At 40.5% G+C, this 18836-nt stretch overlaps 1 protein-coding gene across 4 annotated transcripts in view; it reads right to left on the bottom strand.

Annotated features, from left to right (window-relative positions):
* APP (amyloid beta precursor protein) overlaps positions 1–18836 on the bottom strand; it is a 230495-nt gene that overhangs the window by 181817 nt on the left and 29842 nt on the right. For all 4 annotated transcript variants that reach the window (XM_050915531.1, XM_050915532.1, XM_050915533.1 and 1 more), the window contains exon 2: positions 5185–5352. In XM_050915531.1, the coding sequence (XP_050771488.1) occupies positions 5185–5352 (168 nt within the window). The remainder of the gene's footprint in view (positions 1–5184; positions 5353–18836) is intronic.

The following is an 18836-nucleotide window of genomic DNA, read 5'->3' as shown; positions in this document are numbered from 1 at the left end:
GCTAGTACACTCACAACATGTTAGTGATTTTGGTACATACACAGGTGTAACCACTACATTTACATTAATGCAACGTTCTTCTAGCACCTGTAGCACTTGCATTTGACAGCTGTTTGCAGGTCAGGCCCATGCCTGACCATGTCATCTTACTTTTCAATAACAGGTACAATTAATATAGCAGCATGCTAGCTAGTTTGACATTAAAAGAAACCACTAGTAAATTGTACTTCTCTAACCAGCATCTCATTCCACCCAAGAAAGCTTGATTTTGCTATATTAAAAAACAAAACAAACAAAAAAACCAGCCACCAGCTTAGGCTGAACACAGAGAACATGCAGATTTGAAGGCAGAGGAGATGGATGTGCTGTGCTTCCAGAACCACTTCTTGTGACTTCATTAGCAGAGTTTAACTGAAGTCAAGGAAGTCAGAAGGCAGCATTCAAGTATCTTTCACTTCCTTTCAAACAAGTAATGTACAGTGTGAGCTTTGTCATCTTTAAACTGTGTGATGTGTTGTCCAAATATAAATTCAGACAGTTTCTGTGCTGCACTGAGCTCCCACTCAAAAGAAGCAAAGCAACAACAAGCGACAAATCTTTAAAACATGTAGGCGGTTCTGCTTATTTCCCGTTCCTCCCTTTCTGCCCCTGCAATTCTCCTCTACTGCTACTTCCTGCATGAAGACTTCAAAATCCACCTACGCTAGCAGTGGAAGAGGAGAGGCAACGATGACTATCTCAAGAAGACACAAGGCTCCCAGTACATCTTCTCTGCAGGAGAAATCTAAGTCCTGCTGTACTCCATGCACCTTCCAGCCCAGTGCTCTGTCCACCACCCAAGCATCTGGCCTTGCATTGTCAAGAAAAGCTCTTTTAAAACAGCTTACAAGGAGGCAGAGGAATGCATCTACTTGTAAGTTCTGCTGAAAGGGGAGATTTTGTTTTTTGAAAGATACCTCCAAGGAAGAAGACAAAGCCAGAGAATACATGGAGTATCATTTTGGATTAACAGTAAGTGAAGAGGAGTTTCCTGATAAATTATACTAACTTTGTATTATTTTAGAGCCAAGGAGCCACAGAGCAAGATCTCCACTGTACTTGCTCATTGAGTTTCTGCCCAGTTGGCTCCTTTCGCTATGTCCCTTCTGGTCTTTCCCTGGTGTAGGAGGAACTGGGTGCATAGGCCAGCTCCACAGGATTTACCGCAGCAGAGCATCATCTTTTGCATTACAGCCATAATCACAATGCCTGGCACAGAGCCACACAAGGTATCCGCAACAAAAACCAGGACAGACAGATTTCTCATTAGAGGTTGTCCTGGTTTCGGCTGGGACAGAGTTAATTTTTGTCCTAGTAGCTGGCATAGTGCTGTGTTTTCGATTTAGTAGGAAAATAATGTTGATTATAACTAAATACATCAGTGTGTTAAGTAGTGTTTATCCTAAGACAAGGATTTTTCAGCTTCTCATGCCCAGCCAGCAAGAAGGCTGGAGGGGCACAAGAAGCTGGGAGGGGACACCACCAGGACAGCTGACCCAAACTGGCCAAAGAGCTATTCCATACCATATGACATCATGCCCAGTATATAAACTGGGGGGAGTTGGCTGGGAGGGGCAGATGGCTGCTCGGGAACTAACCGGGCATCAGTTGGCGAGTAGTGAGCAATTGCATTGTGCATCACTTGTTTTGTATAGTCTAATTCTTTTAGTAGTATTATTGTTATTTTATTATCATTATTTTTCCTTCCTTTCTGTCCTATTAAACTGTCTTTATCTCAGCCCACGAGGTTTTTTTTTTTTTCCAATTCTCTCCCCCATCCCACTGGGTGGGAGGAGTGAGCGAGCAGCTGCGTGGTGCTTAGTTGCCGGCTGGGGTTAAACCACAACAGAGGTGCGGGGGGGGGAGGGAATCTTACCTTCCCTTGCTTCCTGTCATTTCAGGGCTCTGCTCAGAGCTGGGGGAAAAAACCCAGTACTTCAGCAGAGTGGTACTAACAGATGCTGCTACAGCAAGACCGAAGAACCAAGGAAGCTGCCATGGTGCCAGGGAGCATGAAGAACATAGATTCAGGAAGAGTACCTGTCTGCTTGATCAGCAGAGCATATATGCTCAGCCTCTGCCTGTACCAAGAAAAAACACACCCCAAGAAGCCGCCATCCTTTTGGGGAAAAAAGCAGCATGAACAGGAGACAAAAGGAAGGAAGGAAAAGGTCGTATTTGGCAAAAGTAATCAAAAAATGATATTTTTTACCTGCATACTATTCCAACGCAAGACATACCACATCTCAGCCTTGATGCCTACTGCTTCCTGCTAATGGGAAAATGCAAATCTGTCCCATTCTCTGACAGCAAGTGCTGTCTCACAGCCAAGGTAAAGAGCAGAAGGCATGGGGAAAACCACCTCACTTGTTACCCCCAGGACACTAAGCATATTTGGAGGATCAAACAGCAAGGGGTTTCCCAAAGCTGAGAAGCCAGTTTGAGTTCCATTTACTAGCACTTCTCTACAAATTCATTTCTTTGATAGAAGTGGCTGCTTTTATCCAACTCTTCTGTTTCTCTTGTCAGGTCATGGGAAAGTTTAACAGAAGCAAAGCAGTAGTGCCCTTTCCTGGCCAAAGCCCAAGCCCACCATGCTACAGACCTGGCCGCAGGGGCATGGGGAAGGAGGGAGGACTATGGGGGAGAGTCATACAGAACTGGGAGCTTCTTTCCATGCTGCTGGGCTGGATCACCTTCCGTGTGGCTTTTTGTTTTAATAACTTGCTGTCAGCAGATCTGACCTTCCTAATATTTGCTATCTATTTCTGAATTTATTACCAGCATTAAAAAATAGGGGCTCACATGATTCCTCCCCACACCCAAACCAGCTGCTGACAGAGAGCCCCGGTGCTGTCACATGCTCTCACACCCCAGACCAGCTTGCCCCTTCTCCACCAGTGTCCTACAGCCAGTTGTACTGTGCAGCTCAGGTGTGTGTGGGGGAAGGATAGGGCAGGACAGCCAGGACATCGGCAGTTTCCCCGTGAACAAGCAGAAAGCGTACTGGTGAGCACAGCAAGGAAAGGGGGTTTTTTTAGCCAGATTCCCATGTTTGAACACACCACAGCAGAATTGCTTACTTCAAGTTAATGAAAGCACACTGCTTAATCACACACATCTAATAACATAGATTAACTAAAATCAGTAAGATGCCCGCCCCATTTTTAGGGAGTAGGCCTGCCAGCACCTTGCCCCGCAACAGGGCAGAACCCCCTAAGCTATGCTTTTAACTGTAGCTAAAGAGACACTCTAAAATCGTGACATGATCACCTAATGTTAAGCTAATGAACTGTCAGCACACATATCAAGGCTATCACTACACTGGAGTTTAAATATTTACCCTTAAAAACGCAAGTAACAGAAGGTCTCTCCTCCTCTGTTTCTCCAGTCAGGAGGAAATTTCAGATTTGTAAAAAAATCAGGTTAAAAGGGACCTATAGAGGTCATCCAGACCTTCCTCTGCTCCAACCAGGGCTTACATCTAAGCCAGACCAAGTTGCTCAGGCCCTTGCCCAGTTTAGCTCTCCCAGTCTCCAAGGATGGGGACTCCACAGCCTGTCTGGGTGCCTGTGCCACCGCATGGCCACTCTCATGGCAAAGAGTTCTTTCCTTATAAGCAGTGAAAATTTTCCTTGTTATTCCCTTTGTCATCTAACAGTATATGGCTACTACCTTCTGACTGCTTTTGCTTTCCTTCTCCCTTTATTTTTAAGGGTTTTTGGGTTTTTTTGTTTGTTTGTTTTTTTTTAAATGCCACCCAGAATTTCAAAATCACCTGACATTCAGGTGAGATTGACAGCTCCGAGTCCTTGTTCTGGAGTCCTTCCCTACCATGCCTTAAAACCCCCCAATCTTTCTACTCTTACTTCCTGTAAAATCACATATTTCTTTCTATAATTTTAGTTAAAGACTTACTACCTTGTGGACTTTTATTCACCAATTCTTTACTTCCATCTTCTTATTCCCTTCCTCACCCTCAATACTTTCACTATGCATAAATCAACTTTATTTAGATAAATCAAAGGAGACAACAGAAAACCAGAAGAAACCTCTGAAACCTTATTAGTAGGTTAGGTTTGGTATTTTTGTTAGAGGTCAAAAAAAATATTATGAATTTCACAAAGTAATACTCTCAGTAAAAGACAAAGCTACTGGTGAAGAATCAATTTTAACAGCCATTACAATATCTTCCTTAAAATGAATATTCTAGACCATAAAGCCCAAACTCAGAAAAAACTGAACAAAACACTGCAAGAAACAGAAGGAATAATCAATGGGTGAAAGGACAGGAATGAAGATGCTAAGAGAGCAGAGATCTGAAGAGTGCATTATCTTGCTTTCTGAAGAGGCATTTTCACAGGAATTGGTTTGACATTTAGGAAGCAAGACAGCTACTGCCATGGCAATAAGCAATAGCCTCTGCTTTAAAAAAAAAGGCAGAGATGGTATAGAAAGACATAAGGACTAAAGCGACTCAAGCCATGCCCTTTTGTTTCATGGCATGAAATCCGCATTTTCTTTTCAAATTGTCACACACTGGTACAAGGTTATCACGCTATCACAGCACGGAGACAAAACAAAATTAGATCCACAATCTGTTCTTAGGACATAAGCGAGTGGGTAATAAGTTTCTGCTCTCAAATATGAAATCAGTCATTGTGACTTCATCTGTAGGGCAAGCTTTTTCTATTAAGAAACTCTGAATGGTTCAGTGTGCAGCAGACACCAATAACTCTGGACTGCCCCAGTGTATTTCAGTATCATGCTACAGCTGACTCTTTCAAGATCAGCCCAGAAAGAACAAGGGCATTTTAAATAATGAACTGTCACCTCAGCTTTATTCAAAATACTTTAGAAGAAGCTCATTGTGCATATACTACACAAAAATTATCCCCCAAGGGCAGAAGACAAAGAGACAAAATTGTCCAACAACAGTCCCAGTGACCCCCCCAGCAACCAATTTTTGAAGCTGTTTTAACAGGCTCTGGAGAGAAACTCTTTAAAAAGGACAAAAAGGCAGTGGAGCAGAAGAGAAAAAAAAAGAAAGGGAAGTTCCCTACAGACTCAGCTCTCCAGCACACGCCTGCACCTTGGTGCTTCAGAAGAACAACCACCGTAGTTGTTCCCAAGGACGGGACTTACTTCCTGACAGTACTGGAGAATCCCTTCCTTTGTCCCGATGCAGGTCTTGGTGCCAGAGGGGTCTGATTCCCACTTTCCGTTCTGCACGTTCATGTGCATGTTGAGTTTCCCACAGAACATGGCGATTTGAGGCTCTGCCAGCAACCCAGCGTTTCCATCAGCAGGCACCTGGAAGGAGAAGGGAAAAAAAAAAAAAAGTTTTAATCTCCTGCCTGACATTTCAGTCCATCCAAAGCAAGAACAGCTCAAGCAAGCCTGAACCAAACTCTAGGTCTACCCACCCATGGCAGCAAAGGCTGAAATTGTTTGATTCAGGCAGATTTGAGAAATGTAAATGTGGTCTTCGTAGAAATCCAGAATATAATAGTGTAACACAAAGTTTAAAGCTGTAACCAAACTGTTTGGTGGCCCAAAACTGTTGTCTTACCAACTTGGACTAAACACAGAACAACAAGCATACTTGGAGTGCGATTACGGAGTTAATTTTCCAAACATACTGTGTGTACTGGGAGAGAGGGGTTCACTAACAATTAACAAAAAAGTAACAAGTTTTCCCCAAGAGTTTCCTAAAAAAAAAAAACCCCCACAATGTATCTTCTTTCAAGACCCTCTCTAGTGTATTTAGATGTTGAGCACACAGGCTGTATTTTATCATGCCTTATAAAGACAGAGGGTTAAAAGCAGTGGCTTCCACCTAAGCCTTGTTTCGACTGAATCTTAAAATGCAGTAGCTGGGGTGGTATCAAAATGGGACTGCTAGAGGTCTAGCTCACAGCGAAGTACAACAGAATACCATCTACCCGAACAAGCATTGAAATACCCCGGCTTAAGACAGGCCACCCGAAGTGCTCCTCCTCGCCACCTGCAGGCACGCTGCCCGTGACACCCCAACCCGCCCAGCACCACCCAGCTGCCTGCCTCCTTGAAACACCCGAGCGCTGCTGGGGTACGGAGCCAAACATCAGAGCTGCCCTCAACAATTTCCCAGTTAAATGCAGTTCTGGAACACCTGTGAGCTTCCTACCTGCATTTATAAACCAACTTAACCCTCCTCCCCCACAAACTTCAACATTGGTTTAAATCCTGCCCATGGGACCACAGCATTAAGGCAAATCAAGAGCTCGCTCTTTCAGCCCTCTGCCCTCCAGTGTAGCCAACCTCAGAAGGTATAAGCTGAAAGTACTCGCTTCAGTTTTACCACCTGAGAAGCACAACGCAAAGATGAACGTCCTCTTCGGGTTACATTCCTCAAGAGAGAAGTCAATGGCTCTCCACTGCCCCTCAAGCTCCAAAGGCAAGCCCGTCACATCCGAGGTACAGCAGAGTATGCAATTAGGTCTAAATATCTATTTTTAACTTTTAATCTTTCAGCTAGAAGGCTTCTCAAGGGGAAAATTAAAAACATTTAAAAAATTCATGAAAAACTGAAGAAACAGACTTACTGTCTTACAAGAGGTATGCAAACCCCATATCATAGTTCCCCCACTCTGTTTAAACAAACACAAAAAAACTTCATGAATTTTATATGCCTAGAGTAAGAAAAATATCACACCAAGAAACATTGCAGGAGTCAACATCTACCCTAACACAGTAGCTTAGCATTGTAAGTTAAAATGCCAAATGCTACAATTAAAACAAGTTTTGGTTTTTTGGGTTTTTTTTAGAAAAGGAGAGAACATTTATTTTCCTGCCTTCTTTAAGATGTTAACATGTTACCACAATTTAGCTTAAAAAAACAGAAAGCAGGAACACTTCTACTGGCAGAGATTTCCCTTCACTATCTCAATTTCTCTTCTGTGGAACGAGTAAGCTGTGTACGATTTAACAGTCAACCATCACTGTCCTTCCACTGGGTAATTAGAGAATTTTCCAATAACTGGCATGACACCTTCTCTGGCTTCCCTTGATCAGTAGAACTATCACATGCGTACTCCTTCTAACATCTTCAGAAACTTTGGAGAGCATCTCAAACGTGACACATCTATAACAGATACTTGCAAAAAATCCTCCAAATTAATGATTTTTTTTTTTATAGATGCAACACAACCCTATCAAAATTTCAATAAAAACAGAAGCGAGTCATTCCACAGGTGACATGTGTGAATGTGAACTCTGTTCACAGTCAGCTCATCCAACTGAGATCTCTATTACATTAATAAAGCACACAGCAGTCATACTGTGGCAGATTTTAATTTTTTTTCACTCAAAATAGTAAGTTGGAAATTTATGGAGACCTTGACTTGTGGCTTTATAACAGGGATCGTTTCGGTATTTTTTGCCTTAGCTAGGAAGACAGCTAAAGTTGGGGAAAAAAAAGTGTGGCCGTTTACTTGGAGCACTATCAATTAACAACATGACAACCTATGACTGTCTACTTAAAATCTCATTCCCTTCAGAAAAGACATGACATCTCCCAGCTTAATGAAATTACCAGAGCAAGTCATGATCACATTTGGCTTTCTATATTTTGAGCTGACAGGGCCATACTAATGAACTGCTCAGCACAGCACTTCATCTTATTGATTAGGACAACTAAATGTTTCTAATCATAAAGAAATACTGGAGCAATTAACAGACACTGTAAACAGAACTAAAGCATTTAGATCACGATCATGAATAATTCAAGTAACTTCCCAAGTTGAACTCCATTAGAGTGTCCTTAAAGCAAGGATAGTAGGTTAATGGATTTGACTGTTACATCTCCTGCTAAGATGCAACACTGAGCTTTCAAATTAACTTTTTGTAAACAACCTGAGTGGAAATAACACCTTTTTAAACATTTTAGATCGGGGGGGGGAGGGGCGGGGGGAAACACGGGACAGGGACAACACACATTATTTAATATCTGAAGGTTAAGTGCTTGCTACCACTGTGTAGCCCTGGTGTTTAAACTGAAAGCCTCTCACCTTTAGTAATAAGCAGCAATTTTATACATTGCATTTTCAGCACAGTACCTGTGAAACTTGCAGGGACATTGCAAAGTTATAACAGGAGAACAGACTCATTGTTGAGATAGCCTTTGTGCTATCTCCCTGCTCTTTCTATAAAATATGCCTCTAATCCAAGATTTTTGCCATCTGATATTTCATTTCTGAAGAAAATAAGAAGTTGATCTGCTATGGCACTTTTTCTGACTGAAAACTGGCAGCTTCCTGCTTGTCAAGAAGTTACTTTTGCTGCACAATCCACAGAAACAGCCGATGTTGATGGAGGCTTTTCTGCAGAGATGATGGTCAAAACACAACAGTCAAGCCTAGGAGCATTTTTTGATGTGAGAGCAAAGGAGGAGGGCGTTACCAGACATGACCTTGGCCTTATGTATCCTAGATTTAGAGCTTCTGCTGGGCCTTTTCATGACAGCTGAGCAAGATACTCCTATTAAGAGTGTATAACTAGAAGATTTCCCTTCACTCCATTTTGCAAGCATATGCTTCACAGCATCGTTACTTCCATTTTCCCAAGAGTGAACGTCAAACACACAGTGACTGAGAGTGATTCTAACATTAAAAAAAAGAAAACATAAATTTTTCAGATCATTGGCCAAAAACCTGCAGCTACTGCATTAAGCTATATATTGCACTGTTCTCATGTGCATACTGTTCTCATCTGCAATCATTCGGGCTACAACAAATGAATGAAAACTTGGTAGCAAGATGCACCACGCTGCCCCTCTGGCCAGTGCCCCACCACTGAACACAAGAGCATTCCCAAGGCATCTGCTGAAAAGGGTGCCTGGAAGACATCAGTCCTTGTAACCTTGATTTTATGGGATCTATTTTAATCCAGGGGACATTCCTAAATTAAGAACAGCAAGTTGAGCAATGAATTCAAGAAAGCATTGTTGCCATTTCGTTTTATAAGGCTGATGGATATGAGAGGAGAAAACAAGAGACGCGTGAAGCCTCTCAGGCTCCTCTGGTCTGGACCGGCACTGGTGGGGGTCTCCAACACTTACTGCCTGTGCCTCCTCTCTAACCTGGGGGGTCTCTCCCACCTACACAAATCCCAGTCTTATAAACACTTCAGTTGTTCCTTATGTTTTAAAAAACTCATTCTGACAAGTAATCCTGAGCTGATAAGGCCTGAGTGCCAATTTCCAACCTTGCATCGTAATTCTGCTCACATGTTCAGTGTGGCATCTATTGGTAGGAAAAAGCACAAAAACCAGTAAGCAAGGGACAGTCTAACAAAATTACTGCATACCACTTCATCTCTCATGGAAACATTCAGAAGCGTTAACCTCCAACACGCTCACCTGCCCGTCTTCTGGGTTTACACAGATCTTCCACCTTCAGCTCTTACGGCAGCCTCTGCCTCGGACTTTTGCCCCTCCCAAAGTTAACAGCTCCTAAGACTTAACATTGAAAACTTTTCCAGCTGATGTACTTAAAGTACCTCTAGGCTATGCTGCCATTTGAAGACTAAGCTTTACCCAACACCACAACTATATTTTCACTGGGATGGCGCTAGAAAAGCTTTCCAGGGAATGAAAGGTGTGCCAGATTCACCAGCAGTTTCTACCCTGAGATCTCCAGGTAAAAGACTAAAAATGTCACTAATGTACTGCATATCATACCAGGAGAAAGAAACTACTTTCTCTTCAGCTCTCTCCCTTCCCATCAAGTTTGTCTTGAAGACCTCAAGCATCACAGCACTTTGGGAAGAAATACAGTTTGGTTTTCTCCACAGGGACTGCATCGTGATGATGCTTCACTATCACAGCAAAGCCACAAATAAAAGATGAAATTAGTTTTTATCTCAGCTAAGTTTAAAGAGAGATCTCTAGTCTGCACAAGTTACTGATAACGTAAAACCTAATGAACTATTATGGATTTTAACAAAGACATCCAACAGCAGTTTCATCACAAAGGGGACTGAACAACAGTATTTCAGGGGAGAAAACAGCAGCACTTCCTTTAAAACACATACACTTAGAAAGATGAAAAACAACTCAAAAAAAGGCAGGAGAGTGAAATGAGAGTAAACCTAGATGTGGTGATAAGTGATTTGTCCCATACATGCTGTCATAACATTTTAAACACATGAATTCATGAATCACTGGTCACATCAAAGGTATATCCAGCTAAAGTAAGTGAGTTGGTGAAGAATTTTATGTACCATTCAAGTTTTCTTCACAGCCAATGGTTTAATTCATTTACATTCATTCCCTGCCAAGAAAAATTATCTGCATTACAATGCAATTAAATAATCTAGAGCACCGATCTACACAGATGAGCAGCTTCTATACAGTGATGCTGAATAACATAAAGCTACAGTCCAGTTTGTTACACTAACACCTGTAGTGGCAAATCTCTCCTTGACTAATCCTAAAGCTCTCAGGCAGATTAGTCTCCCAAAGAATAACTCATGCGACACAAATTACATTAACAGCAACTATTTCCTTTATTAGTATTCTGCAAAAGTAAAAACTTCAAGCATATTAGTGAAACTGTAATCACATATTATTTTGTCTACTTTCCATATGACCTCAAAGTAGCAGCATGTGCTTTTTTTCCTGCCTCTTGGCAAATCATTAAATAACAGTTAGACCAATTAGCACGTCGTCTCAAGGTAACTCCAAAAGTTATGCTCAGGTTTTCACAGTATATCCAGTTTTCAAAGACCAAATAAAACACTACCCATCACTTTCACAAGACATCTGGATCAGAGATCAATTTCTAGAATGAGAACTACCTAAATTTGAAAAATGGCAACTACAGGATTCTGAAAAAAAATACCTCAATCAATCATACACTATTTAGAGCTCTGTGTAAATACATTAGTCTAATATGTCACAAGATGTTCAAGCACCAGCCTGAACATTTTTGATATAGAAAACAAAACTATTAAATTGTTATACATTTTTTAATTATTAACTTTCAAAAGTGTAGTAAGGCTACAAGTTCTGAAAGAATGGATGCACGGCCGCAGTAATGCTCCATGCTGACAGCAGGTTCTTCTTTAAAGAGCTTCAGCATTTCAGAGGCCTGTCTTCCAGCCGCAACACTTATTTCATCTCCAGTTGCGTGCACCTTCCTGCATGCTCCTCTGCTACATTTCCTTCTTATGAGCAGCTAAATGCTGAAGCGCTGAAAATATTATTTGACAGTAAAGAAATTTAAAATACCTTTCAAGTATAGGCTTTCAGTATTTTGCCTACTCTCAAATAGAAAGCACAGTAAGAACTCATTCTTTAGGTGGGGATATTAAAAAAAAGAAAATCCAATCAACACTAAAGACTGGGATCAGAAGACAACCCCTTAAGAGAAAGCCCATAAGGTATATAACTGCTTATCGGTTATAACTGCTTTGGATAAGGAAAGAAGAGGCATATAATCCAGCTCTTTTCCCATCAGATTGTGTCAAAGAAATATTTACAAACCTGGTCAAATCAGGAGAAAACAAAGTCAGTCCTGGCTAAACCACCTGAATGACGCCGTTTAATTACTGGAGCCTGTCTTTGAAAATAAGTGTTTCATGGTATTTCTCCGTTTGTTTTGAGAGGGAAAACAGTCATTCCAATTATTTACCTGATGTCAAAATGTTGACTTAAATACAATACAGAAAAAAAATAAGATATCATGCAAGCATTAAAAGACTAAGATATAGGGAATATGTGTCCTTCCCATGTTAAGATATAGTACAGATGCCTCTGCTTTCCCCTCTCCCAGCCCTGGTATTTTAACACATCTATTTGAGGAGAGGTGCAAAGGGTCTTTAGTGCATCCAAGCACTCCACATCCATACAGCATGCTGGATGCCACTTATACAATTTCCGAGACACTCAAAAAGGATTTTGGTAGCAGAGGACTGAAAGACTGAAAGAAGTTTATCTAATTACAAAATTTTAAAAAGGAATACTTTACCTTAAAAAAAAAATATTTTTAGCTTATTACCATTTCATCTTAACATCAAAAGGCCTTTTCCTATCAAACACCATTATTTAAGACAGAAAACGTAGCCCTCTCCCCCCACCCACTCTCTCTGTCATTGCTTTCTGCAGTTACAAGTCTTTAGTATATTTGCTAATAGTTCTTCATAATCCCTAATTCAACAAGCATTGGCTTTGTTCACAACTAAGGTTATACTCAGAAGATGTAGGCTGCAAGGTTTTACCCTCAAGATGTTTTCCATCAAGGGACCAAAATAACACAACTTCACTCCAGATACCTTCGCTACTAACTTATAATTAAGAACTACAACATAATATGAAAATAAGTATCAGACCTTGTATGTGCTATTATTAAACATCAAAACATCAAAAAACAATCCCCAGAGGTCCCTAAGACAGCTTCTATGATTCAGGTTCTTTTATTCTGCAAACGCCAACCTGAAGCCACTTTTATAAGCCTTCAAAGTGTATTTAATTTGTATTAATTGCTTCATTCACAATTAATTTCAAGGAGAGGACATTCAACAACAACCTCCACATCTACAACTTAGTCAAGAACAACAAATGCCCTCCTTATTTTAGGAGATTATTACAATAATCCCTCCCTGCTTTCCAGTTTTAATGCTAACACCAGTTCCAGCCCTTCAACTGAGAAGTCAATGACTACAGTTTTAAGGTTTAACAACTTCTGCTGACTAAAAATCAAAAGGCGGTTCAAATATTGTGAAGAATTAAGCATACCCAAGTAACACGCCACCCTTCCAACCCCATGCCTGTGCTTCCTCCAAACTTTTATACCACATTCAGGTTGAAATTTGAGGTTTCTCACTCACTAAAGCAGCACCAATTTCCATGTAAAGCAGTTTGCTTCCTCTATGACTATTAACAAAATAAAAGAAATCCTATTTTTGAAGTGGGGCTGCTCATAGTTATTTTTTCCTATAAAGAACAGAGGTAAAAATAAAATGAGTGTAAAAGGACTCTCTGCTTGGCCTTACACATTTAGCGAGCAAAACATGAGATAACCTTGTTATCCGCAGTGGAAAGATCAATTTTCTTCCACTGAACTATGTCTGGTCTGCTGCACCCTACAAGTGAAGATCACTGCTCAATTCCAGAAGTCTACAGTTCAAACCAGGCAAATGCCATGCTAATATAGGCTTGTGTCACCAGACACAAATCCACGGCTTCTCGCCTGTCGGTTAGCCATCAGCTTTACAGCAGAGTGTAACAGAATACAGACTGCCAGACTTCCTATTTAAGCCATAAAATACTAGTTCTCCTCCTAGTTTTATTAGACGTCTATGCAGAACACAAATGCTTTAGAGACTATTTATATTTAAAAACCTGCTCATGAAAATAAGTAATGAAAAAATCTCTTCCTTTCTCATAAATGCAATCAGGACAAAAAACTAAAAACAAAGCACCTAAATTGGAAAACGAAAAAATAACAAATTATTGTCTCCCCACAACTTTAAGATGGCTGTTTGTCAAAACCAAGGAAGATTTTCCATCTCCCAATTTCTCCTTAGAGACAAACAGTGTCGCAAGAGCTTGTCACATGATTAATTTAGAAACAGTGTTTTATTGTATAATGTTAATATAGAAACAGCAGCAGCAATTATTGTTGTCAACAGCCCACAGAAATAGGTCAAAAAACATTTTACTGATTGCTCAGTAAAATTGCTCAGTACAGTTGCTCCCTCCTGGAAAACATATGTTTCTGGCAAACAGTAACAAAAAGCGCCACGTCCCTAAACTACAGAAAACCCTGAGAAGACCCACATCTCCTTTACAAAAAGCCATCAGCTTTGGAGAAGCTCAAGCACTCTGTGAACTGAAAGGCACCTGAAATTTGGTTGAGAAACAGACTCCACTGAAAAGCTCCTGGAAAATGAGACGTTCATTTGCCCTGACTATAACCTATTTAACCCAAGTGTAAATACTTGTACATAAGTACCATACCCTTCACAAAGTCCTGGGGCATGTGTTGTATTTATTCCATATGTCTTAGTTTTAACACTTCCCTCAGGTCATGTTCCAAGTACCAGTACGATGCTACCCAAACCCAGGCCCAGGCATCTGCCTACCCTGAAAGTAAGTATCAAAAACAAACCAAAAATATGCCAAGACTAAGTGCTGAGTTTACAAAGCTATCTCATGGAGCAACTGGGAGGTAAGCGCTCCCTTCCCCAAAGGGCTGAGTGACGCAGTAACCAAGCGCTTACAAGGGATATCTGCAAGACTTCAGCAGAAATTTTGCTGTCCTATCAGTAACAAACAGACCTGAATACACACATGTGAACACATACCCAAAAGGAGGGATTTCCCCAGCGAGGGCCCTGGAAACACTAGCAAGCAATGAAGAGGACCACAAGAGCAGCAAAAGCCTAGCTCATGTGCAGAGCCTGTCCTGCTTCACCATGCAAACATTTCCATGCTCCTGCAAGAGAGACTAAAAACTAAAATCAACACCTGTGAATGTGGTCACAAATGTGAGTAAAGTATCAAGAGGGGGGGAGTATTCCTAACAAGTCAGATATAAGGTAGATTTTTGTGTCAGCTACATGAACATAGTAAGACGTTTGTCTACAACTAAGTGCAGCGTCAAGAGCTCCTTACCCACTGCCAACACTACAGAGTCTCCTACCAGCAACATGGCTGCTTCCAAAAAACCCCTAAAACCCACACTCCCTCAACCTTCAAGTTGAGGACCTTAATTTAAGAAGATGTTAAGGTGCTTGAATGCATACAGAGGAGGGCAACAGAGCTGGTGAAAGGGCTGAAGGAATGTCCCATGAGGAGCGGCTAAGGACTTTGGGCTTGCCTAGTTTGGAGAAAAGGAGGCAGAGGGGCGACCTCATTGCTCTCTACAGCTTCCTGAGGAGGGGAAGTGGAGAGGGAGGTGCTGATCTCTTCTCCCTGGTATCCTGTGATAGGATGTGTGGGAACGGTTCAAAGCTGCACCAGAGGAGGTTTCGACTGGACATTAGGAAGCATTTCTTTATCGAGAGGGTGGTCAAACACTGGTACAGGCTTCCTAGAGAGGTGGTCGATGCCCCAAGCCTGTCAGCGTTTAAGAAGCATTTGGACAATGCCCTTAATAACATGCTTTAACTTTTGATCAGCCCTGACTTGGTCAGGCAGTTGGACTAGATGATAGTTGTAGGGCCCTTCCAACTGAAATAGTCTATTCTATTCTAACCTCTATGTAACTTTGGTCACAACCAGACCAGCAGCACAAGCGGTTTGACACACGTGACAATGTGCATCACTGAAGGTGGAGGGGACAACAAGGGGAACAGGCGCAACACAGACAGACCGGACCAGGTCTCTTTTGGAGTTATCTTAAGAGTCCATACTCAAATTTATGGATTTTGCAGTTAGTCATCAATATAACAGTAACTGAAAACCGTCACGCTTACCAGGTCTCCCCAGCCTGCAGGTACCTCCACCTGGTTTAGTCACATTTTATTATAAAAACTGCTGTTTTGGCAGGAAGAAAATGATGATAAGCACGTTGACCAATTATCCAAGACTGGACTGACTTTCAGGAAGCATTAAATCTAGTGCAGCACCAACTAACAACACAGGCGGGGGGAAATCAAGGTTTTGCAAACCGAATCAAGTGCATTAAGAAGGTGGAAGTAACAAAAAAGCTGATCTTCCTCCCAAGCTGTTCATTTAGATTTTGAAACAGTCTTTGGTCATTTACATGGCTATATAATGTGTTGACTAATAGCAGCAGGGTAAATAAGAAACAAAAAAAAAACCCCAATTCCTGTCAGAATTAAATATCCTCTATCTCATTTGGGGAAAAAAAGGAAAAAAAAAAAAAAAAAAGGATGCAATCCAGCAGTTGTGCAAGTTTGATGGAAGAAGTGTTTAATGATATGAATAAATATGACAAGTGTTATGATTTCTCTTGGTATGTCTACATGTGCAGAAATGCTATGATACTGCATTTAAATCTCGTCACCTGAAAGCCTGTCATTACCCCAAAACAAACATATGACTCTGTTGAAATAGAAAATACAATATTGGAATTAGATGGTTTATAATGAATGTATTTCAGTGCAAAACCTTAATTTGGTTCTGTAAAACACTCAGAGCCACCATCACTTATTTTATCTTAAATAAATACATGAACTAGAAGAAAAAGAAGAGTATATTTCACAGCAACACAACAGAGTACAGAACTATTCCAAGCTCAGTAACAGCCTCTGGGTTCCTATTATACCCATGAAACTCACTCCTGTAAAATTGAAACTACAAGGTGAGAGCAAGAATACAAAAAAAGCCCTAAATAAGATCTAGTTTTCATTTATATTAAAGCACCTTTTTCTTGCAAAAGGGTACCCTAAGGTGGTGTAAGTTACATTTTAAACCTATTTCAATGCATGTGTACCTGAGAAGGATGTGAAAAGGAAAATTACTATATGCAGAGCCAGATTCCATACCATGAAACAAATTTTAAGGTAAAAAATTGAGGAACAACCCTAGTTTAACAAGTTTGATAAAGAAGTTAACATTTGAGCAATGTCAGTTTCTCAAATGACTATTTCACTCAAATGTCAGTGCTCTGTAATTTATTGACTTATTTTTAAACAGAATAGCAGTCTTCAGTTTTCAGGAACTCATTTGAAGTAGCTGTTGACTGTAAGATAGCTTCACATCTCACTCATCACATTTCCAGCACCTCATGCTTACACATCTCATGGAAGAAGAATTCTCCTGGATAATATCTTCGCTCCTTTTTTATGCTACTTATTTTTTCAACTTTGCCTGCTAAAACTGGGCTGCAAAAGGATAGTTTGTAAGAGGACACTATTCCATTTGAGGGATGCTTACATCTTACCTCCATTCCATAAAATTTATTAGTACTCAACCTCTCACAGAATCCTATCTTTAATTTAGAAGCATTTTGAAGAAGGAAGAAGGAAAATAAGTTATTTAAATTACTTCTTCAGCACAGTTTTTATTCTTTTTAGATCCTCTATGGGATGCCCATATGGGCAAATCAGCAGACTTTGTTTACAGTACAGTCCCAGAACAGATGACAATATGATTTCAAAACACCTCTGTTTAAATGTTTGGACTAGTAACTTTCTAAATAAATAATAATAAAAACTTTAAAAAAACAGTATGAAAACCAGAATACTCAAGTTGCACTTCCAAGCATGACTCTCATATGACTGATTTATTACACAGTGCTAACATCCTATATTTTTGACAATATAGTAATTAGACAAAGTGAGTTACAGTATATAAGGCACCTGAGTTTTCCTGAAACAATCTTCCTTGAAGAAGAGATACCAGATTTTCCAGATTTGGAAAATCCTGTAGGCTTACATCATTTTCGTATTATAGAAAGACAACACTAAACTACTGAACTAATTACTCTAAACCTACAGAATTATTACTGCAGTGGAGGAAATATACAGTGCATTTTGTAAGCTCCTCCAAGAAGGAACAGAAGCTGCAACCCATCTGCTCAGCAGATTTTTCTTATGTTACAGTCTGACTGAACAAACCCTTATCTACCCGAGCAGAAATTCAGCATGGCCAAAAGAGCTGTAATTTTGCTTGTGAAACAGGACCTCCACCCTGCATCAACTGCATTTCAAAGGCAGCTCAGGTTGACATTTTATTCTCATTATTATTTATTTTGCGCACTGTTCATTATCTGCCCTCAACACAGAGGCACAACTTACACTGCTGAAGTAACTGCTCCACAGACCACATTGCTTATGTTGTTCTTCAAACTATGCAGAATGGTATCCTCCTCTGCTGCCATTTGGCTGAACCACAAACATCTGAACGGAGCCATGTGAGAAGTCTGATGTAACTCACTAGTTTTAACATGAAGCGTTTCAGCTATTTTGCACTGTTACAGCACTCCATACCTATGCCAAAGGTCTCCCCCATCTTCATTTAATGCAGAACTATTCTCTGCCTAGGCAGCGAGCCTGTGACTCACAGTCTTCTCAGCAAGTTGTCTGACTGGTTGACTTTCTAAAATTATTATTATTAATAAAAATAACAATTTCCAATTTCATTCCACAAACAATGTGAAGATGAATTAACAAGACATTTCTGGCATTCGCTGACTTTAACCATTAGTGTTTGGCAAGGTGAGGACTCACTGACTGCTACAAGGAAGAGCACGTCCATAAGATCCTTCCTGAGATATTATTTATGCTACCCAAGATGCCAACATGTCTCTAATTAGACAAACCTTTTTTAGCTCACAAAAACACCAATATGAGCAAGCCAGAAGGAACTAATCTGTCAACGCTAGGATTAAACAACATAGTGAATTACCTGCATTACTTGCAAGGCACGTACAGAAGCCTGATACTAGTTGCCACATGACAGAGTCAAATAGATGACTGACAGATTTTGATTCATTTTGAGTTAAATTGAAGGTCCAGTCCTTCAATCCTTCCTCCATAAAAATGTATGAAATTCTACCTCTCCACAACAGCAATACTATGATAAAGGAATTAATACAGCATTACTAGACATCCCATGCTGAAACAGATCCTGCCCTGGATCTGTAAAAACAGGGTACTTGAGTCACCCGTTACTAAAAAAAAAAAAAAAAAAACCCAAAAAACCACCACCTAAAAAACCCCATCCAAACCCTACTGTCCCACTAGACACAAGCTTTTTCTACATCACTGTGCACCCAGCTGCTCTTTTTTGAGCAGCTGCTCCATGTTCAGTACAGGTTTTTGTAATAAAAATTGTAAGTATT

Source organism: Gymnogyps californianus, chromosome 1 (assembly GCF_018139145.2).
Source record: "Gymnogyps californianus isolate 813 chromosome 1, ASM1813914v2, whole genome shotgun sequence".
NCBI classification, from domain to species: Eukaryota; Metazoa; Chordata; class Aves; order Accipitriformes; family Cathartidae; genus Gymnogyps; species Gymnogyps californianus.
The sequence above is the reverse complement of the archived record's forward strand: the minus strand, read 5'-3'. Positions and strand labels throughout refer to the sequence as shown.